The sequence below is a fragment of the Microcaecilia unicolor genome, chromosome 8 (assembly GCF_901765095.1).
Source record: "Microcaecilia unicolor chromosome 8, aMicUni1.1, whole genome shotgun sequence".
Taxonomy (NCBI): domain Eukaryota; kingdom Metazoa; phylum Chordata; class Amphibia; order Gymnophiona; family Siphonopidae; genus Microcaecilia; species Microcaecilia unicolor.
In genome coordinates this window covers 203136547-203154651 of record NC_044038.1, presented here as the reverse complement: position 1 = coordinate 203154651, position 18105 = coordinate 203136547, and the positions used below count along the sequence as shown (strand labels likewise).

Here is an 18105-nt window from a genome sequence, read left to right as displayed (position 1 = left end):
ATCACAGCTTAAAATGGTTTACTGCAGGACATACTCAGTTGCTGAATGTCCCCTGTGTAGAAGCAAGGTATCAGTTATTGTTGGAATAAATAGGGAAAACCACACTGCTTCAGAATGTTAGATTTTTGCAGTGTAAGTTTTAGTTTATAAAAGCAAGGAAGAAGCCACATCAAGACAGAACCTGAGGTTTTGGAGAGTTGCTGTTCAAGTTCATTTATTTTTTGATATACTACTGATCAAGACTCCAACTCAGCAGATTACAATTTGTAAAAGTATAGAAAACTGAGATAAAAGAGGAAAACAGAGATCAAGTTCTATAATATATTAAAATAATCTCAAACAAAACTATGTTTAGGGTAAGAGAATACAGGAAGACACTTTTAAGAAATGGATAGACAGCAGAGGACAAGAAGAAACATCTGGGCTTAAACTTCTTCAGAAGCTGTACCCTGCTAAAGTAGTCATGGAAAACTGGAACTTTTAAGTTTCCCATATTTATTGGTAATAAATAGAAATAAAAACAAAACATATAAAAGAAAATAGGGTGATACCTTTTTTTTACTGGACTTAGTACATTTTTGATTAGCTTTCGAAGATAGCCCTTCTTCAGATCAGAAATAAACAAATGTTGACAAATATCAAAATATATAAGTAAAACACAAAAGCAATCCAATGAGAACTGGGTGGATGAAAGGACAGGGGAAAATGGATGGTTGATAAAAAGGTGACAAAGAAGTAGAACATTCCAGTTTACAATGGGCTAGAAAACCCAGATCTTTGTTACCATATTTCTTGAAAAAGATAATTTTCCAAAGCACTCTTTAAATGGGTTAGTGAAGGATGCACGGGAAAAACATTCCAAAAGTACAGTCTTATCACACTAAAAACAGCTTGTTGGAAAGTATCAAGACACTGAACTCTAAAGAAAGGGATTACAAGAATTCTGATTGTCCGAAGAGACATTATGGAGGTTAAGGAATCAAAAACTGCGATAGAAAGTCTGGAAGCCCTGTATTAAATATTTTATGGACCAAGGTTAAATCTTAAATGTAATCCTTGCTGACAGAAAGTGATCCATTGGGGTCATATGGACATACCAGCTGAATATCATCTGTACACATGAACACCAATATCAAAAGCTTGTATCAGGTTAGTCAGGAAAGCTAGGAAAAGACAAGAGCTGGAGTTTGGACAAGTTCCTGAAGGAAAGTCTATAGTCTGCTATTGAGAAAGAAATGGAGAAAGCCACTGCTGTCCCTGGTATCACAAGCATGGAATCTTGCTACTTTTTGGGATTTTACCAGGTACTTGTAACCTGGATTGGCCACTGCTTTAAGCAGAATATTGGGCTAGATGAACAACAGGTCTTGCCCCCACATAGCTATTCTTATGTTCTTACGGGGAAAGAATGGGGGGGGGGGGAGAAAGTTTGTTTCACAAAAGGATACAAAAAACATTCAATGCATACAACTGGAACCATTGTAGGACTAGGCCAGTAATACCAAAATTCAGTCTGTTTATTAAGAGTATGATAAACAAGATTTAAAAAATCAACAGTCATATCCAATAGGATAAAAAAATATCCATTCAAGAATCATTGAAGCACCAGAGCTCACTATGTATTGCAACTAGAGCTGCTTAATTCTCAGACTTATCTGAAACTGGATTCTTTTGGATGAAAACCACTAGCTTTAAATCAGAAAGTATATAAGTTGATCTGCCACTATTTCCTCTGTGATCTTGGTAACAGAAAGCAAGATGGAAATACTGCAATAGCCTGAAGAGTGAAAAGGCTGGACTTAAGTAGCGGCCCACCCTAGCTTCTTTCCAGGTTGATGGTACTACTTTTAACCAGGTCGTGAATAACAAATAAATGTTGGGTAAGAAATGAGTCAGCTAGGTACAGGATCTATGGAGGATAATGACTCGCTGAGTGACTTCAGATACTGGATTAAAAAGGCACAGAGAAGTAGAGGTCAAGGTCCGATCAGACAAATCCTCATAGAAACCCCTAATAGGGTTGCATACAGGTGCCTGACACTAAGATAAGATTATATATTTTCAGTCTTCTCAGCAAATCCACAAACAATGTGGACAGCAGTGGGATGAAGGAATTATGTTGGTCTCAATACAGTTAGGAAGTTGTTGACATTTCACAATATTTGAGGATCATTTTAATTCGCATCTTGATTCAAAACCTAATAAATCATTCTCAAAGATAAACTGGAGTGTAGGATACAATTTAGGATCACAATATTTCATTCCATCTCTAATTATAACATCAAAATCCCCCATCCCATACCCTTACAGAATGGTCCACCTGCAAACCGCAGTATAATCTCCAATCCTTGTTCCTAGTCACTCTCTCCCATAGACCCAGAAGGAGGAATTCAGTTTCACATTGTATTTCTGTCTACTAAAACAAGACCTATTTACACAGAAAGACAGTCCTTTTAGCACAGATTTTTTTTCCCAGTTAAGTTGCTGTAACACATACTGATAACTACCTCGGAAGAATAACAAAGACAATGAAGATCCTGGGCTAAAAAAGCTGCTATGGCACCTACATCAGGGGTGGCTGTTTACAGGTACAAATTGATATTGAAAGCCCTCCGGTAGTCAGGAAAATACCTACAGTAACTGAATGTAACTCACCTTAAACTACTATGGAAAGACATCAGATAAATCCAAATCCTTTTCCCTTACATGTTTGTGAAGCAATACAATTATAAAGATTATTCAGAACATGTTTCGATAAAAACTTAAACAAAAGTATCAGAGCCATTATTCATAGGAATTTTCAGGTCAGTTGTTGATAGACTAATTTATACATTTGCACTTATTCCCTTAGAAAAGCCTCTACAGCTTTGACAACTCAAAACATGACAAGGTTGAAATGCTTCTCTTTCCACTAACTATACGCGTGAATAGTGCTCAGCTACAGAACTACACACAAGCATATGGAAAAAGTAACTGTAATACATTACTTCTGGGCTAGTCCCAGAGCTCAAGCCAGAAGAGCATTTGAGCTCTTTGTCCAACAAGGACAACTGGGATTGGGCACACTGCGGAGGCAAATGCCCAACCCAAGGGAGGAAGGGAAGACAGATGCTGCTAATGTGGCATCCCTTAACAGCAGAAAGAGCAATGCCCACATGAGGCTGATACTTCCTTTCTGCTCTGAAAGTATATCTAGCTGGTGGGGGTGTGTGGGGTGGGGGAGAGGAGTTTTTTTTTAATTTTTTAGGAAAGCTATTTAAAACAAGTGGAGAAAACCGGAGATTTAAAAATAACGTAGTCCCTCAATGGTTTAGAATTTGATGAGCATTGGCCTCTTCTCTGGGGTGCACCCAGACCTTACTGACTCAGATTAGAAAGCATGCAGTACAAACTCCATTTGCAGGTATAGAGCATCACACTTTAGTGCTTTACATCAGCAAAGAAAAGTGAAAAAGACTGAGTGTGGCAAACCTTGAAGTTGGTTAACTTGACCTTTCTACTTTACAAATCAAGCAACCAATCCTCTGCCCCGTCCACAGAAGAACTAGGAATTTTCTCTGCAACATGTAACCTCAGTATTTATTATATATATCATTATTAGTAAAATCAGATACAAAATCATGTTTTAGTAAACTGCTACATTGGTTCCAATATTCTTTAAAATGCTTCAAAGGCTGAGTAAATTAAAAAAGAATATGTATTGTATTATTCATTATAAAGGTACTTGGAGGCCTGTTATAAGATTATAACAGACGTCAGTCATTGTACTGTGATAAAGTTTGACAGTGATCCTAACTAAAATCATATCCTTTTAATAATTATGCTGTAATATGAAAAACATTTTCAGGTTCTCACATCCTAGCGTAAGCCACTTCACAATTATGTGTACTAATGCTGTGGATTTCACAATGACAGACATACACCTTCTGCTCAGTTCAACTAAAAGTGGGTTGAGGAAGAGAGAACAGAGGGAAGGGGTGGGAGACATCACATTAGCTTTGCTTTAAAAAAACAGACACTTTGGTTAGCATTCTCCTGATTACCTACACTAAAACACCACTACCCTTAATACAACAACAAACACAAAACAGAACAAAAAAAAACTGTTGTTTACCTTGTAGAGTTGAAGTCAAGGGTGATTTTACTTAATGCACCAAGTTAAATATATAATTTAAGTGGAATATTTACATTAACATCCTCCCTTATTCAGCAAATGTATCATGTTGAATGTTTCAGACAGGCAACATCAGGTTCTGTAAACCCCCTCCATCCCTTGTCACCAAGGACAGTATCCATTCATTGTGATGCTTAGTAATGAATTATATTTCATTAAAGTGTAAAAAGAAAACAAGAAAAAGAAAACAAACAGGGGGAACCATGACAAAACTCACAATTATCATAATATGCCAAGGAATGACTTAAGTAGATAATAACTCAACTTTACAAACTTTGAACAAAAAGTGTAAATGTTCTTAGTAAACAGAAGATTTGGGCTCTGAATCAGCTTCTTTCTATGGTTCACTGAAAAAATAAACCTGCTGCATATGTTTTGTGCCTGAAACTTTCCAATATCCATATATGCCTTCAAATCTTAAGCTAGATTAAAAAGCTATCTGCACTATGTTAATACATTATAAAACTGTCTCACCAAATATTTACTGTACCACAAAATGCTTCAGGAAAATGATTTGTCCTTCACAAAATGAAACATCTGACTAAAAAGAAAATATATCCATTGTTGAAATCTTTTTAGATAACCAATGGGACACACTCATACCAGGGTACATGTTATATCACAGTGACAGGGTGGATCGAATTGGTGGAGAAATAGCATTATACGTTAATGAGAGCCTTGAATCGAATAGATTAAAAATTCTGCAGAACATAAAACACAACTTGGAATCCCTATAGACAGAAATTCCATGTGTAAAGGGATAGTATAATAGGAATATACTACCGAACACCTGGCCATAATGAACAGAGAGATGCAGAAATGTTATCAGAAATTAGGGAGGCAAACAAACTTGGTAACACAGTAATAATGGGCAATTTCAATTACCCTGATATTGACTGGGTAAATATAACATAGGGCATGCTAGGGAGGTAAAGTTCCTTATGAAATCAAGAACTGCTTTATGGAGCAGCTGGTTCAGGAACTAACATGAGGAGGGAGCGATTCTAGACCTAGTCCTTAGTGGAGTACATAATCTGGTACAGGAGCTAATGGCCCTGGGACACTTGATAACAAGTGGTCATAACGATCAGATTTGATATAATCTCTGGATTAAGCACACAAAAGAAATCCAATACATTAGCATTTCATTTTCAAAGGACACTATGGTATTCATTTTCAAAGCACTTAGACTTACCCTTGGAACTTTGTAAGTCTAAGTGCTTTGAAAATGAGCCCCTATGATAAAATAAGAATGGCCAAAGAGGACCAGCTACAAAGGTCAAAAACTTATATCAGGCATGGATGCTATTCAAAAATGCCATCCTGGAGGTCTAGACCAGGGGTAGGCATCTCCGGTTCTCAAGAGCACATGCAGATCAGGTTTTCAGGATATCCACAATGAATATGCAGGAGATAGATTTGCATACCATGGAGGCAGTGCTTGCAAATCTATCTCCTGCATATTCATTGTGGATATCCTGAAAACCTGACCTGCCTGCGGCTCTCGAGGACTGGAGTTACCTACCCCTGGTCTACACCAAATATATTCCATGTATTAAAAAAAGGAGGACAGCGGCCAAATGATAGCCAGCATGGTTAAAAAGTGAGGTGAAGGAACTATTAGGGCTAAAAAAATAATAATAATAATAATCCTTCAGATTCAGTCAGCTTTCATTAGCTGATTTCTTTTTTCTAATTGTCAGACTTCTTTGCCTTAGGATCTTGTGAGATACTGTAGGATTGTTTTTATTGTATTTGGATTATTCCTCCCTGTTTCCTGTTTATATTGTAATTATCCTAACACGCTGTATTTTGACGTAATTTAGATTTTAATGTATGTAAATCACTTTGACGGCACCGCACTAGGCGATTAATCAAATAAATGCAACCTTGAACCTTGAAAATGGATGAAGGATCCGAGTGAAAATAATAGAAAACAGCATAAGAAATGGCAAGTCAAATGCAAAGCACTGATAAGGAAAGCAAACAGATTTTTAAAAGATTGCACTGGAGGCAAAAACACATAGTAAAAACTTTAGGTATATTAGAAGCAAAAAGCAGGTAAAAGAATCAGTTGGACCGCTAGATGATCAAGGGGTAAAAGGGGCACTCAGGGAAGACAAGGCCATAGTACAGATATTAAATGAATTCTTTGCTTCAGTTTTCACGGACGAAGATGTGGGAGAGATACCAGTGCCAGAAATGATACTCAATGCTGATGAATCAAACAAATCTCTGTAAACCTGGAAGATGTAATGGGGCAATCTGACAACTGAAGAGAAGCAAATCGCCTGGACTGGATGGTATACATACTAGAGTACTGATAGAAATGAAAAATGAACTTGCAGAAAAATTGCTAGTAATATGTAATTTATCTTTAAAATCAAGCAAGGTACCAAAATATTGGCAGGAGGCCAATGTAACGACAATTTTTTAAAACTTTTTCAGAGGTGATCCAGGAAATTTCTTTGAAGGGGTGATAACGTGGATAAAGGATTTTCAAAAGGCATTTGGCAAAGTACCTCATGAAAGTCTTGAGGAAATTAGAAAGTCATGGGATAGGAGGTAGTGGATTAAAAACTGGTTAAAAGATAGAAAACAGAGAGTAGGGTTAAATGGTCAGTATTCTCAATGGAGAAGGATAGATAGTGGAATTCCCCTAAGGCCTGTGCTGGGATCACTGCTTTTTAACATATTTATAAATGAGCTAGAGATGGAAATAACTAGTGAGGTAATTAAAATTTGCTGATAACACAAAAAGTTATACAAAGTTGTTAAATCCCAAGAGGAGCTTATAAGACTGTGAGACTGGGCATCCAAATGGCAGATGATGTATAACGTGAGCAAGTGCAAAGGTAGTCATTTGGGAAAGAGGAACCCAAACTATATCTACATGATGCAAGGTTCCACATTAGGAGTCATTGCCCAGGAAAGGGATCTAGGTGTTATCGTTGATAAGTTGAAACCCTCTGATCAGTTTGCAGCAGCTAAGAAAGCAAATAGAATGTTAGGAATTATTAGGATAGGAATAGAAAACAAAAATGATATTATAAAGTCTTTGTTTCGCTCCATGGTGCGAACAGCACTTCAAATACTGTTTGCAATTCTGGTCAATGCATCTCAAAAAAAAAAAAATAGAATTAGAAAGGGGCAATGAAAATGATAAAGGAGATGGGATGACTTCCCTATGAGGAAAGGCTAAAACAGCTAGGGGTCTTCAGCTTGGAGAAGAGACAGCTAAGGGGAGATAGGATAGAGGTCTACAAAATAGTGAGTGGAGTGGAATGGGTAGACATTTACTCTTTTCAAAAATACTAGGACTAAGGGAGAGGCAACAAAGTTACTAATTAGTAAATTTAAAACAAAATGGAGAAAATAATTTTTTCACTCAATGTGTTAAACTCCGCAGCTCGTTGCCAGAGAATGTGGTGAAAGCAGTCAGCTTAGCAGGGTTTTAAAAAGGTTTAGATAATTTCCTAAAATAAAAGTCTAAAAGCTACTGCTTATTTCTAGGATAGTTACCGTGCACTAAAATGTTAGCCCGCCTACAGCACGGCTTAGTAAACAGAGCCCTTACTGTTTTGAGATACTGCCAGGTACTTGTGACCTCCTGGATTGGCCACTGTCAGAAACAGGATACTGGGTCTGATGGACCTTCCATCTGGTCCCAGTATGGCAACGTGTATGTTCTTCTAAATCACTTATTTTGCATTAGTAGATTTAAACCTTTCAAAATAAACCCTCCTTAAAGCTGCGCGGCAATGCCGATACAGCCCATTCAAAGTGAATAGGTATGTTGACATTAGTGCACGGCTTAGTAAAGAGTGGAGAAAGTGAGCATAAGTACATAAGTATTGCTATACTGGGTCAGACCAAAGGTCCATCAAGCTCAGCATCCTGTTTCCAACAGTGGCCAACTCAGGTCATAAATACCTGGCAAGATCCCAGAAAAAGTACAAAACATTTTATGCTGCTTATCCCAGAAATATTTTCCCCAAGTCCAATTTAATAATGGTCTATGGACTTTTCCTTTAGGAAGCAGTCCAAACCTTTTTTAAAACTCTGCTAAGCTAACTGCCTTTACCACATTTTCTAGCAATGAATTCCAGAGTTGAATTATACGTTGAGTGAAGAAACATTTTCTCCGATTCGTTATAAATTTACTACTTTGTAGCTTCATCGCATGCCCCCTAGTCCTAGTATTTTTGGAAAGCATAAACAGACGCTTCACGTCTACCCGTTCCACTCCACTCATTATTTTATAGACCTCTATCATATCTCCCCTCAGCCGTCTTTTCTCCAAGCTGAAGAGCCCCAGCCACTTTAGCCTTTTCTCACAGGGAAGTTGTCCCATCCCCTTTATCATTTTCGTTGCCCTTCTCTGCACCTTTTCTAATTCCACTATATTCCTTGTTTTTGCACTACAATCATCAATCACATAAAAAAAGTTTTCACTTTAGCATACAGATTCATGAAAGAATCATTTATAAAACCATTTCTTACCACATATGGTATTTTAACAACCCTACGTCTTCTTAAAGTTGTTTACTCGCAGATGAGGCTTTTAAATGAAAACCTTGTGCACTCCCTCAATTGTTCTTAGTTTAGAAACAATGTTTTCCAAAAAACAAAAACAAAACCCAATTATTGCATAAGGGAAGAATAAAGCCACTCAAAGTTTCTATTACTGTGCTACCAAGTAGTTTTCCTTTCAAGGCAAGGACATGCAGGGACAGGGAAAGAGGCTATGCTAGGCCACCCAGCTGTCAGTGTTACTTACATACTTCAAAACACAATATGTTAACTAAACAAATATCCCCTTTAACAGCAACATTCTCTCATCCAACTTTCCCCTGCTTATGTTTAGTTTTCGTTTCCTAAGCACTATTATGACTGCAAGACGTTTCTAAAGTCCAGATGCTATAACATGGTTCGATCTCGAGTATTGCTCAGAACAGGTACATTCAGTTATAAAGTGTCAGGACATCTTAAATAGGAAACATGTGTCATATTCAGCAAACAACCACCAGTCAATGAGGGCAGCAAAAACACTGTTATTGATGTATTTACTCACCTGGTGGCAACTGAAAGTTCTGAATATTAGGAGGGTTCTGGGGAGGCTGAGGCAAACGAGGTGCTAAAACCGGAGGAGTAATAGTGGCTCGGAGACAACCTGTGGTCACATTTGGAGTTCTTGGCAAACTTGAAGCCACTGTATTGGCAGTGCTCTTGCCCATTCCAGTTGGGGTCCCAGGAGGAGGAATGCCACCCAGATTTGGGCCAACGCTGGGCAGCCCGGTTTGCATAGTTTGCCCAATCACCATGTTCCCTGGGTTGGGCTGCCCTGGCTGCTGGGGCACCTGGATGATGGTTTTGGGACACTCGGATTTGATCACCTGGGTAGAGGAGGCAGTAGACAAACCCACCCCAGGCTGGCTGTTCAGAAGTGATGTCTGCAGGGCAACCCCTGAGCCCACGCAAGAGGGCAGACTGGGCACACTGAGGGTGGAATTGATCACAGTATTGCTGCCATTCTGGGTGGCGATACCAGGTCCGAGGTGAAGGTGCGGCCTGACCATGGCGCAGGTGGTTGTGGTGGTGGTCGTGGGGGTAGTGGTCGTGGGTCCGGATCCCAGTCCACCCGTCGCCGGCTGTGAGGAGGATGATGAAGAGGAGGACGAAGAGGACGAGATGACTGTACAGGAGACATTCGGCGTGCTCAGGAAAGAAGTCTGGATGACAGTACTAGCCCCAGAAGGCAGAGCAGTGTTCCCGTTACCTTTGGCCACGGAGCCGGGCCCGTTGTTGACCAGGGTGACAGCAGGAGGAGCGGTGTGAGCGCCGGGAAAAACGGCAGAAGCACTTCCTGCATGGTGCGAGTTCATCAGCACGTTACTCCCATTCAAAGTTTGCAGGGCGGCGGGGCCGCTCTTGCCATTACCCGAGCCGTGGTTGGGCATGGTGCTCGTTGCCATGGCGCTGATCACCACCGACTTGCTCTGGCCGAGGGTCCCGGGCGTTTCAGTGCCGGCCGACACGGTGCCATCCAGGGCTGAAGCCTGAGACCTGCCGCCACCACCTCCGCCGTTGTTATTAATCACCCCCGCTTGCACTCCAGCCCCTGCTGCAGACAGAGAAAAAGGGAGAGAGGGGAACACATTAGTGAGAGCCAGGGCCCCCCTCGCGCCCTGTCGCGCGCCCCGTCCTGACCCCCCTCCCCACATTACCTGCTTTTGTCATCTCCTGTGCAAGTCCCATTTTGCTCTCCGTCTGGACGCTCGCGCTACCTCCCAGCCCCGGGCCGGCGACGTGGTTGGCAACACCTTGGGCCCTGCCAAGCTCCGGCGCGTTATGGCCTGAGGCTGCTAGCTGGGACTCCAGGGAGCCGACCAAGTCGCTCACCACTTTCTCGTCCACGTCCGTGTTGAAGAAAACCTCATCTAGCAGGTCCGAACCCGCCGCCATCTTTACTCCCGCTGCTCCACCGAGGCGGGCCCGACGGCAGCGCGCATGCGCAGTCCCGTGACATCACGCCGACGGGGGATTCCGGCCACCACTGATTGGCCGGCGCTTCCGTTTTAAAGCGGGGGCAAATGGCTACGAGCTTTATTGGGGAGCCCGGGCGGCCAGAGGGCTCCATCATGAGAACGAAGTGCGGATGGTGGTGGGACTGGGATGGGGCATGGGACGGGGCTTGTAATGGAGAGGTTCAAGCTTGCGGGGACTGAGTGTGGGTGTTGCTGCGGGAGTCTTTTGTTCTTTCCGAACCCTAAGATGGCTGCGCTTGTGGGTCCGGAGGGCGCCACACCTGGGCTGTCTGCCGCTGGGTCTGGGTTGTGTTCACTGCTTAGCCTAGGAGATTACTACTGTTCCTGACCCACAGCTCTTCAGGATAGGGCATCGTGGATGGAATAGCCTCTTATCTTTCTCTGTCTTACAGCTGTTTTCTTCTCTTCCTACATTATGCAGGGCTTATCTAGGGACAAGTGTCTTGTGCCACGGTAAGGTTAGGAGAGAGGTGATGGAGACAACATATTTTTATTCTCATGTGTTCCCCCTTTTTTCCCCTTTCCTATTCCTCCCCCCTGGGAAGGAAGCTTGGCTCTGTTGCTGGTAAATACTAATACGCTTCAGGATATTGCAGCAGGTAGTGCAGTTCTAGCTGGTTTCTAACTACTATTTTTTTCTTTTTGTTTCGTTTTTGGATTTTTTTTTTTTTTTATTATTGAAAAGGCAATGTGGATATATAACTTGTGGTGTGCCGCACTTTTAATGCCTTCGCGTTTTTGTTCCTGTTTGTAAAGAAACTCGGGAAAACCTTTTCTTGCAATTTTGGCGCCTATTAGAGGTGTAAAGAGCTTGAGATCCTGTAAAGTATCAGAACGTACAAGTGCAGTTTTTGGCTTCTACCTTTACGTTAAGGGTTTGTCTCTCATTTTACAGTTTTTCCCAGTTATGTCATGTATGCGTGTGGAGGAGGGGGGGCGGTAGCTTTGATAAAACTGAAAGGCTCAGGGAAACGGTGTGTCTGAGTATTGCTCATTCTTTAATGGAGCAGTTAGAAAACTAGAACGAGCAGAGTAGCTGCATGAATCAATTTCATATCTAACTGTGCGAGATTATAGTCGATATCTTTTAGGCTATAAAGGAACTTCCAGTGCTTTTTTTTTTTTTTACTTTGCTGGAGAGCACCTTTTGTTTTGTTTTTAACCCTTACTTTATAACTAAAGAATCGCACTTAATTTTGAAGTGTTGATATTTTAACAAGTTTTCGTTTTTACGGCATGATAATTTGTTATATTCATACCCCTTAAATCTCACCACCTGTTTAAGAAGTTCAGCAGTGGCTGGACCTCCGACTCGTTAACATTTATTTATTTATTTATTTGCGACATACATATAGCAGTAAAAAGCAGCTTGGGCTACTGAGAAGCATGCTTTTTTTTTTTTTCTTTTCTTTTTCGTGCTCGCACGTCTAGGAAGCACTGCTGTCTTCTATATGGAAAAAATGGAGACGAGCATATTTTTTTCCGTAACTTTGCTGAAAGCTTTGGCTATTCTATTTTATTGCTTCCAGTGAAAGTACTTGGTTATCGCTGCGCTCCCTCCTCAATCCTCATACCATGTCCTCCAGATGTGGAAGTAGAATGGGACTTGCTCTCGTGTGATTCAGTTGCTAGGTCCCCGGTTGCCGAATCCCTTCTTTATTATTCATGGGATCCTCCAGGTTTCCGAAAGAGAGAAATTTCACTTCATAACGATTTTCCTGGCAGTCTTGTAGCTTAAACGTTGTCATACATATTTGTATTGCTTGATTTGTACTTAAAAGTATTGTAAGGAGATGATTTTATTAATAAACGTGTGCCTAGGTGTTCTTGCCTTACAATTACACAATGCTAAAATACATGCAGATATCTATAGCTGAAAGAATTAGGAAGTGCACTTCTTTCAAATGACCGTAACAGTCTTGTCTTGCTGTCAGGATATTGCGGCACAAAGATTAGTTTTGGTTAGTTTGATGGGAAAGCAGTTGCCACTTACAACCTCTCAATAATACACCTGAGGTGAGTTGGCCTTCTATGAAGAGGTTATCACAGTGGTGTCTGAACTCTGTCATTGGCTATTTCAGTATATACTCATGAATAGATCATAAGGGCTACTATTTTTAAATACTTCATAAATGTATGCTAGAGGTGCCAGCTCTGTGGGTGCATGAGCACGCCTGTTGTTGAGCAAATGCCTTCACTTATGCAAGGAGAGATAATCTGTGATGGGTTCAGCATCCCCTGTCATTCTAACAAGTGGGCTCTGGTATATTTTTATTTTTCAGCTAATTAGGTGGTGGCTGAGGATACAAAAATCTGTCTCTCTTCACACTACAGTACTAGTGCTGCAATCAAGCATGTAAATAACTTAGACAAGAACTAGGTGTGAGGGGGACACATCTTGAACCCACACTCCAATATATACAAAGTTGTATTCCCCCATAGTACTGGAGAGATCCTCAATCCCAGGCCTAAAATAAAATGATATATAAATCAGATCTGCATAAAACAAGCAACTGGCTATTTTATCCCCTACCTCAAGTGTACAAGAATATATATCTACTACATTTACAGTACTCTTTTCTGGGCTTACTTGTAGAGCCCAGGATTTACAGTATACTATGTAAAGGTTGCAAAACTTTGACCTTCCATTATGCGTCTTGCCACTTTCCAGGATGTGTGGGACTAGTTACGTCCTTTAACCAGCAGGTGGAGATAGACAATAGTGAGGAACTGGGATATCTGGCTGAGGATATGATGCAACTCAGTTCTGTATGCTGTCTCCAACAGGTGGATGGACATGCTCTTCAGCCTCTGGTTCTGAGTTCTTTGCTGCTGGTCCAGTTGGTTAGCTGGTTCCAAACTAAGCCTGCTCGGTGTCTGATATTGTATCTAGTGGTGCCAGATCACTGTCTCTGGTGCCCCCCCCCCCCCCCCCCACACACCTGACAACTTTTTTTTTTTTTTTTTTCTCTTGTGCCTACTTCACAACCTCAAAAATTGCAAGCACTATAAAGTGTTCTGGAATCTATTGAGGGTGTGCAATGTCTACTGTCAAGGCAAGGCTTATAGAGAGGGAGCAGGGGATAACTGGCTATCTTCACTGCCTGAACTGTGTTTAGGACTGTCATGTCATCTCCGAAGTGGGGGGGGGGGGCAGGACCTTTGCCCTCTGTGCCTGTAAAACTGTATCAGGTGTGGAGCAATATTTCCTTAATGGTGGCTCCCATAGACACACTTAAGTGGTGTTACTGCTGAGGAGCCCACTGGGCATCTTTGGGCCACTGTAGGGTGTGCAAGCTGGGAAACCCGAGGGTGGATTCTGCCAGCGATGATTGTGGCTGGGGAATGTGTGCAGCAGGCAGTACCAGCATCATCAGTTCAGTAGCAGTATACCCTTCCAGGAAAATGCAGGACTGACGGCCAGTTTGGAGGGTCAAGAAGGCAGAGCACTAGGTTTGGATTTTCCATGGCATGCATGTTTCTTTCTCAAGGCCCAGCAGAAATCTCCATGGGCTGTTTTCCCCAGAATTTGTGTTACTGCTCCATAGGGTCTATTTACTGAAGCAGGGACAGGCAGAGAGCCCTTCATTTGGTGTGCCAGCGGTCCTATCTGCTCCCAAGAAGTCCTGTGTAGACCAATAGGAGGTGACTGAGGTTTTTGTTTCCTCATTCTTCTGTCAGATGTGGCCTCAATCTGGTCAGAGAAACTCTCCATGAGAGCCTTTAGAGGAAAGAGAGCTCCCTCCTTTGGAGGAGGGTAACAACAGTTGTGAGGCTTTCACAAGGAGAAGTCTGAGCTCTTGATTTCAGAGGCACTAGTAGCCCTATCCATTGTCATGCCATCTACAATGCTGTCAAGGGGGACAGTCTTTGTCTATTATGAAGGGCCTTCCCCATGCATCCTGATAGGATTTGATTACAGCAGAATGGGTCTCCCTGGACAAAAGGCTTAAGGTGGGAAGGGCCATGGTGCACCTTTATCCCTTCTGCCTGAGGAAAAAGAGAAGCTGCACCTGCCTAAAGTGGATTCCTTGGTTACAGTTGTGACCAAGAAGACTACCCTGCCTTTTGAGGGGGGTATTACCCTGAAGGATCTGCAGTATAGGAAGCTCAAGAATGCTTTGAAACAGGAATTTGAAGTGGCCACCCTGGGTCTTCAGGCATCCATTTGCAGCTGCTTTGTGGCAAGGGCATGCCTGAAGCATTATCAGAAGGCCAGGCCACAGGAAAGCTCCCATGCCACCCACTTAGAAGCTGGTTTGGCTTACTTAGATGCTGTTTACAATGTGCTGCTTGCCATGACAAATGGTATGGCTTTGGCAGTTACTGTGTGTAGGCAGCTCTGGTTGAGGAATTGGGCTGCTGATGCAGCTTTTAAGTAATACCTGATTGAAGTGGCTGTTTGAAGACCTCAGAAATTTGGTTTAGGAGCTGGAAGAAACTAAGCTGTATTACCAGAGGGCAAGCCAAAGTCCTCTACTTGTTCTTCTGGAGATATCTAGCTAAAGGTCTCTCTCAATTGCATTGGTCTTCTTTTCATGGAGACGGGAAGCCTGTTTCACAGGCGCCTAACTGGGCCAGGCCAATTCACTTCAGGTAGAGAGTGCCTTCAGGAGTTTCAGGAAGCATGGGCCAAAATAATAAACTAGTGGATATTCTGCGGGAAGGATACAAATTGGAATTCTCGCGCCTGTTCACTCCTCTCAGTTCCCTTGTTGAGGAGGTGCCAAAGCGGCCCAAATCCAAAGTATAATTGACTCCTTGCTGGTGCTTCAGGCTATTGTGCCTTTTCCTCCTTCTGAACAAGGCCAGAGTAGGTACTCCTACCCATGTGGCTGATGTTTGACCTCAAGAGCCTGAACAGTTGCCTCCATGTTTTGCATTTTCACGTGGAAATTGAGGTCAGTTATATCAGTGCAAGTGGGAGAGCCTTGCTGCTGTTGACCTCAAGGAGGCATATTACCATCTGGCAGTTTCTGTTCTTTGTTGTGCTTGGCCATCATTTCCAATTCAGGGTCATGCGCTTCTGTCTGCCCACTGCACCAGGATCGCTACCATGACCTTGGAAATCTGAGATCTCCCTTACCTGGATGTCTGGCTTATTTGCATGTCCTCATATTAGGACTGCATGGAGGTGACATCAAAGGTCATTGAGCTCCTTCAGTCATTGGGTTGGATAATCAACTTTGAAAAGAGCAGACTCCTTCCAATGCAGACTCTGTAATATCTAGGGGTCCTGATCAACACAGAGGAGAGGGTCCTTGGGGATTGCAGGTTCATAAGGCTGGTATAGCAGCAATAGGTTTCCAGTATTTGGCTTCTCTGAACACAGACAGCCAAAGTATGTAGTAGCAGTTGTTGCTGAAGAATGTCACCATTGGAGTTCCATTCCCCATAATTCAGTGGAAGGTGGTGATGACGGATTTCAGCCTTTTGAGCTGGGGGGCCCATTAGTTTCAGTTGGCACAAGGCACTTGGGTGACATAGACTCGAAGGCCTATCACTTGGAATTTGGACCTTTGCTCCCATACTGACAGGATCTCCAATAACGGTGTTCTTCAATAATGTGACAGTGGTAGCATACATCGGCAAACAAGGAGGGACCCACAGTTGGCAGTAGAGGCCAGCTTGCTGTTAGGCTAGGCAGAGAGGCTAGGCCTGTTGTTCACATTGTGGGCTCTGAATGTGGAAGCTGTGATTTCCTCAGCAGGAACTCTCTCATACTGGAGAATGGGAATTATCCAGTGATACTTTTCAGCTGATTGAGTTGTTGGACACCTTGTGCCAGCTGACACTTGTAATTGGCCCTCCAGCCCAACAGGCTGGCATTCATGGTCATTGATTTAAGGGAAATGGAACTCAGATGATGAGATGTCAAAAGTGCCCTGGTTTTTCAGTTGTCGGAGGGGCTCAACACCTTGGTACACGTATCTTGTGCAGCTTCTGGATGGCGATCCCTTCAAGCTTCCGCAGGTTTGGGAACTGCTTTAGCAGGGCCCAGAATTTATGGACCATCCCTCCCCCTTTGCTGTTGTGACTTGGCCTTTGAAGAACTAGGTTGAGGCCGAAAGGCTATTCAGATTCTGGCAGTATATGTTGGAGATGTGAAGCTTAGTGTGAAGAAAGGGGGATTGCCCCTTTCTCTTCTAAATTGCTCACATATTAGCATTTCTTCAGTCAGGCTTGCACAAGGGTTTGGTGTTAGGTTCTTTAAAGGCACATGTAGCAGCCTTGGTTTGGGGTCATCTACAGAACTCATCTTTGGCAGCACATCCAGCTGTGGTCCATTTCTTGAGCAGTGGGCAATTTGCATACCCCCTTTCAGATGCCATGCCTGAAATGGATTATCAACTTGGTTCTAAAAGCTCTTCAGAAACCTTCATTTGAGCCCCTCAGGAAGGCTACCTTGAAGGATCTGATGCTGAAGGTGGTGTTCTTACTGGTTATAACTTTAGCGTATTGTGTTTTGGAACTCCAAGCCCTTTCGTCAAGATCCTGGGGTCTCTCTCAGGATGATGATTTCTTTTCTGTTTAAGGTGGTGTTGGCATTCCATGTTAACCAATCTGTACAATGTTTTGCAGGAATGGTGGGGGCTGTGCAGGTCAGTTTGCCATCTGTCTCCCCTACACACCCTACCTCAGTTAATAGCTGATGCACTCTCTGACCTGGTTCTTAGCCTTGCCTTATACAAATAAAAACAAGAACTCACAAGTTACTTAGAAATAAGTTTATTCCAAAGAAGAAGAATGTGTAGTTCAGTAACACAAGTGTTTCTATTTTATATTTCAGACTTGCTTTGCAGCGCGCTAGCCAACCAGTTAGCTTCCTGATTTGGAGGAAGTACTCAGCCCCCCCCCCCCCCCTATCTTTCCTTACACCTGCTTTTATACCTTTGTTTTAATACATATACAATACAACAGGAAATCTCAGGACAACCCATCTATACATTGTCACCAATCATTTGTCCACACATGTTATCCCACCCAACTACTAGAAACTTCTCTCTCACCCATTCCTTTGTTCTAGAATATTCTGTGCCCCCTTCCTCATGCTACTCAGCAGTTTTGTATCATGTAGCTAAGCTATTTTTGCTATACAATCTGACTTTGTGGTTGGCTACCTCTATCCTGTTCAGTAGGGAGACCTTTCCAAGCTTTAGAAGTTACTAGAAAGATCATGTAATTCCTACCTTCTACATGCAAATATGTGATCCCAATATCAAGACCCCAAATTATCCTATCATGTCTAACCATTACAGCATTAACCCATAACTAGTTACATCAGCAAAACTTATCAATAAACAAGTTCTTTTGTTCAGTCACATGTCTCTCTCCTCACAAAAATTAGATGCCTTCCAGCAGTACCCCTTGTAAAATGCTCAC

The 18105-nt window shown here is 42.3% G+C and overlaps 1 protein-coding gene across 1 annotated transcript in view; it reads right to left on the bottom strand.

The window, feature by feature from the left end:
- TAF4 (TATA-box binding protein associated factor 4) overlaps window positions 1-10639 on the bottom strand; it is a 157150-nt gene extending 146511 nt beyond the window's left edge. Inside the window, exons 1-2 of the mRNA XM_030213018.1 lie at window positions 10402-10639; window positions 9249-10298 (exon numbers count right to left, since the gene is read on the bottom strand). Of these exons, the coding sequence (XP_030068878.1) occupies window positions 9249-10298; window positions 10402-10639 (1288 nt within the window). The remainder of the gene's footprint in view (window positions 1-9248; window positions 10299-10401) is intronic.
- Window positions 10640-18105: the final 7466 nt, after the last annotated feature.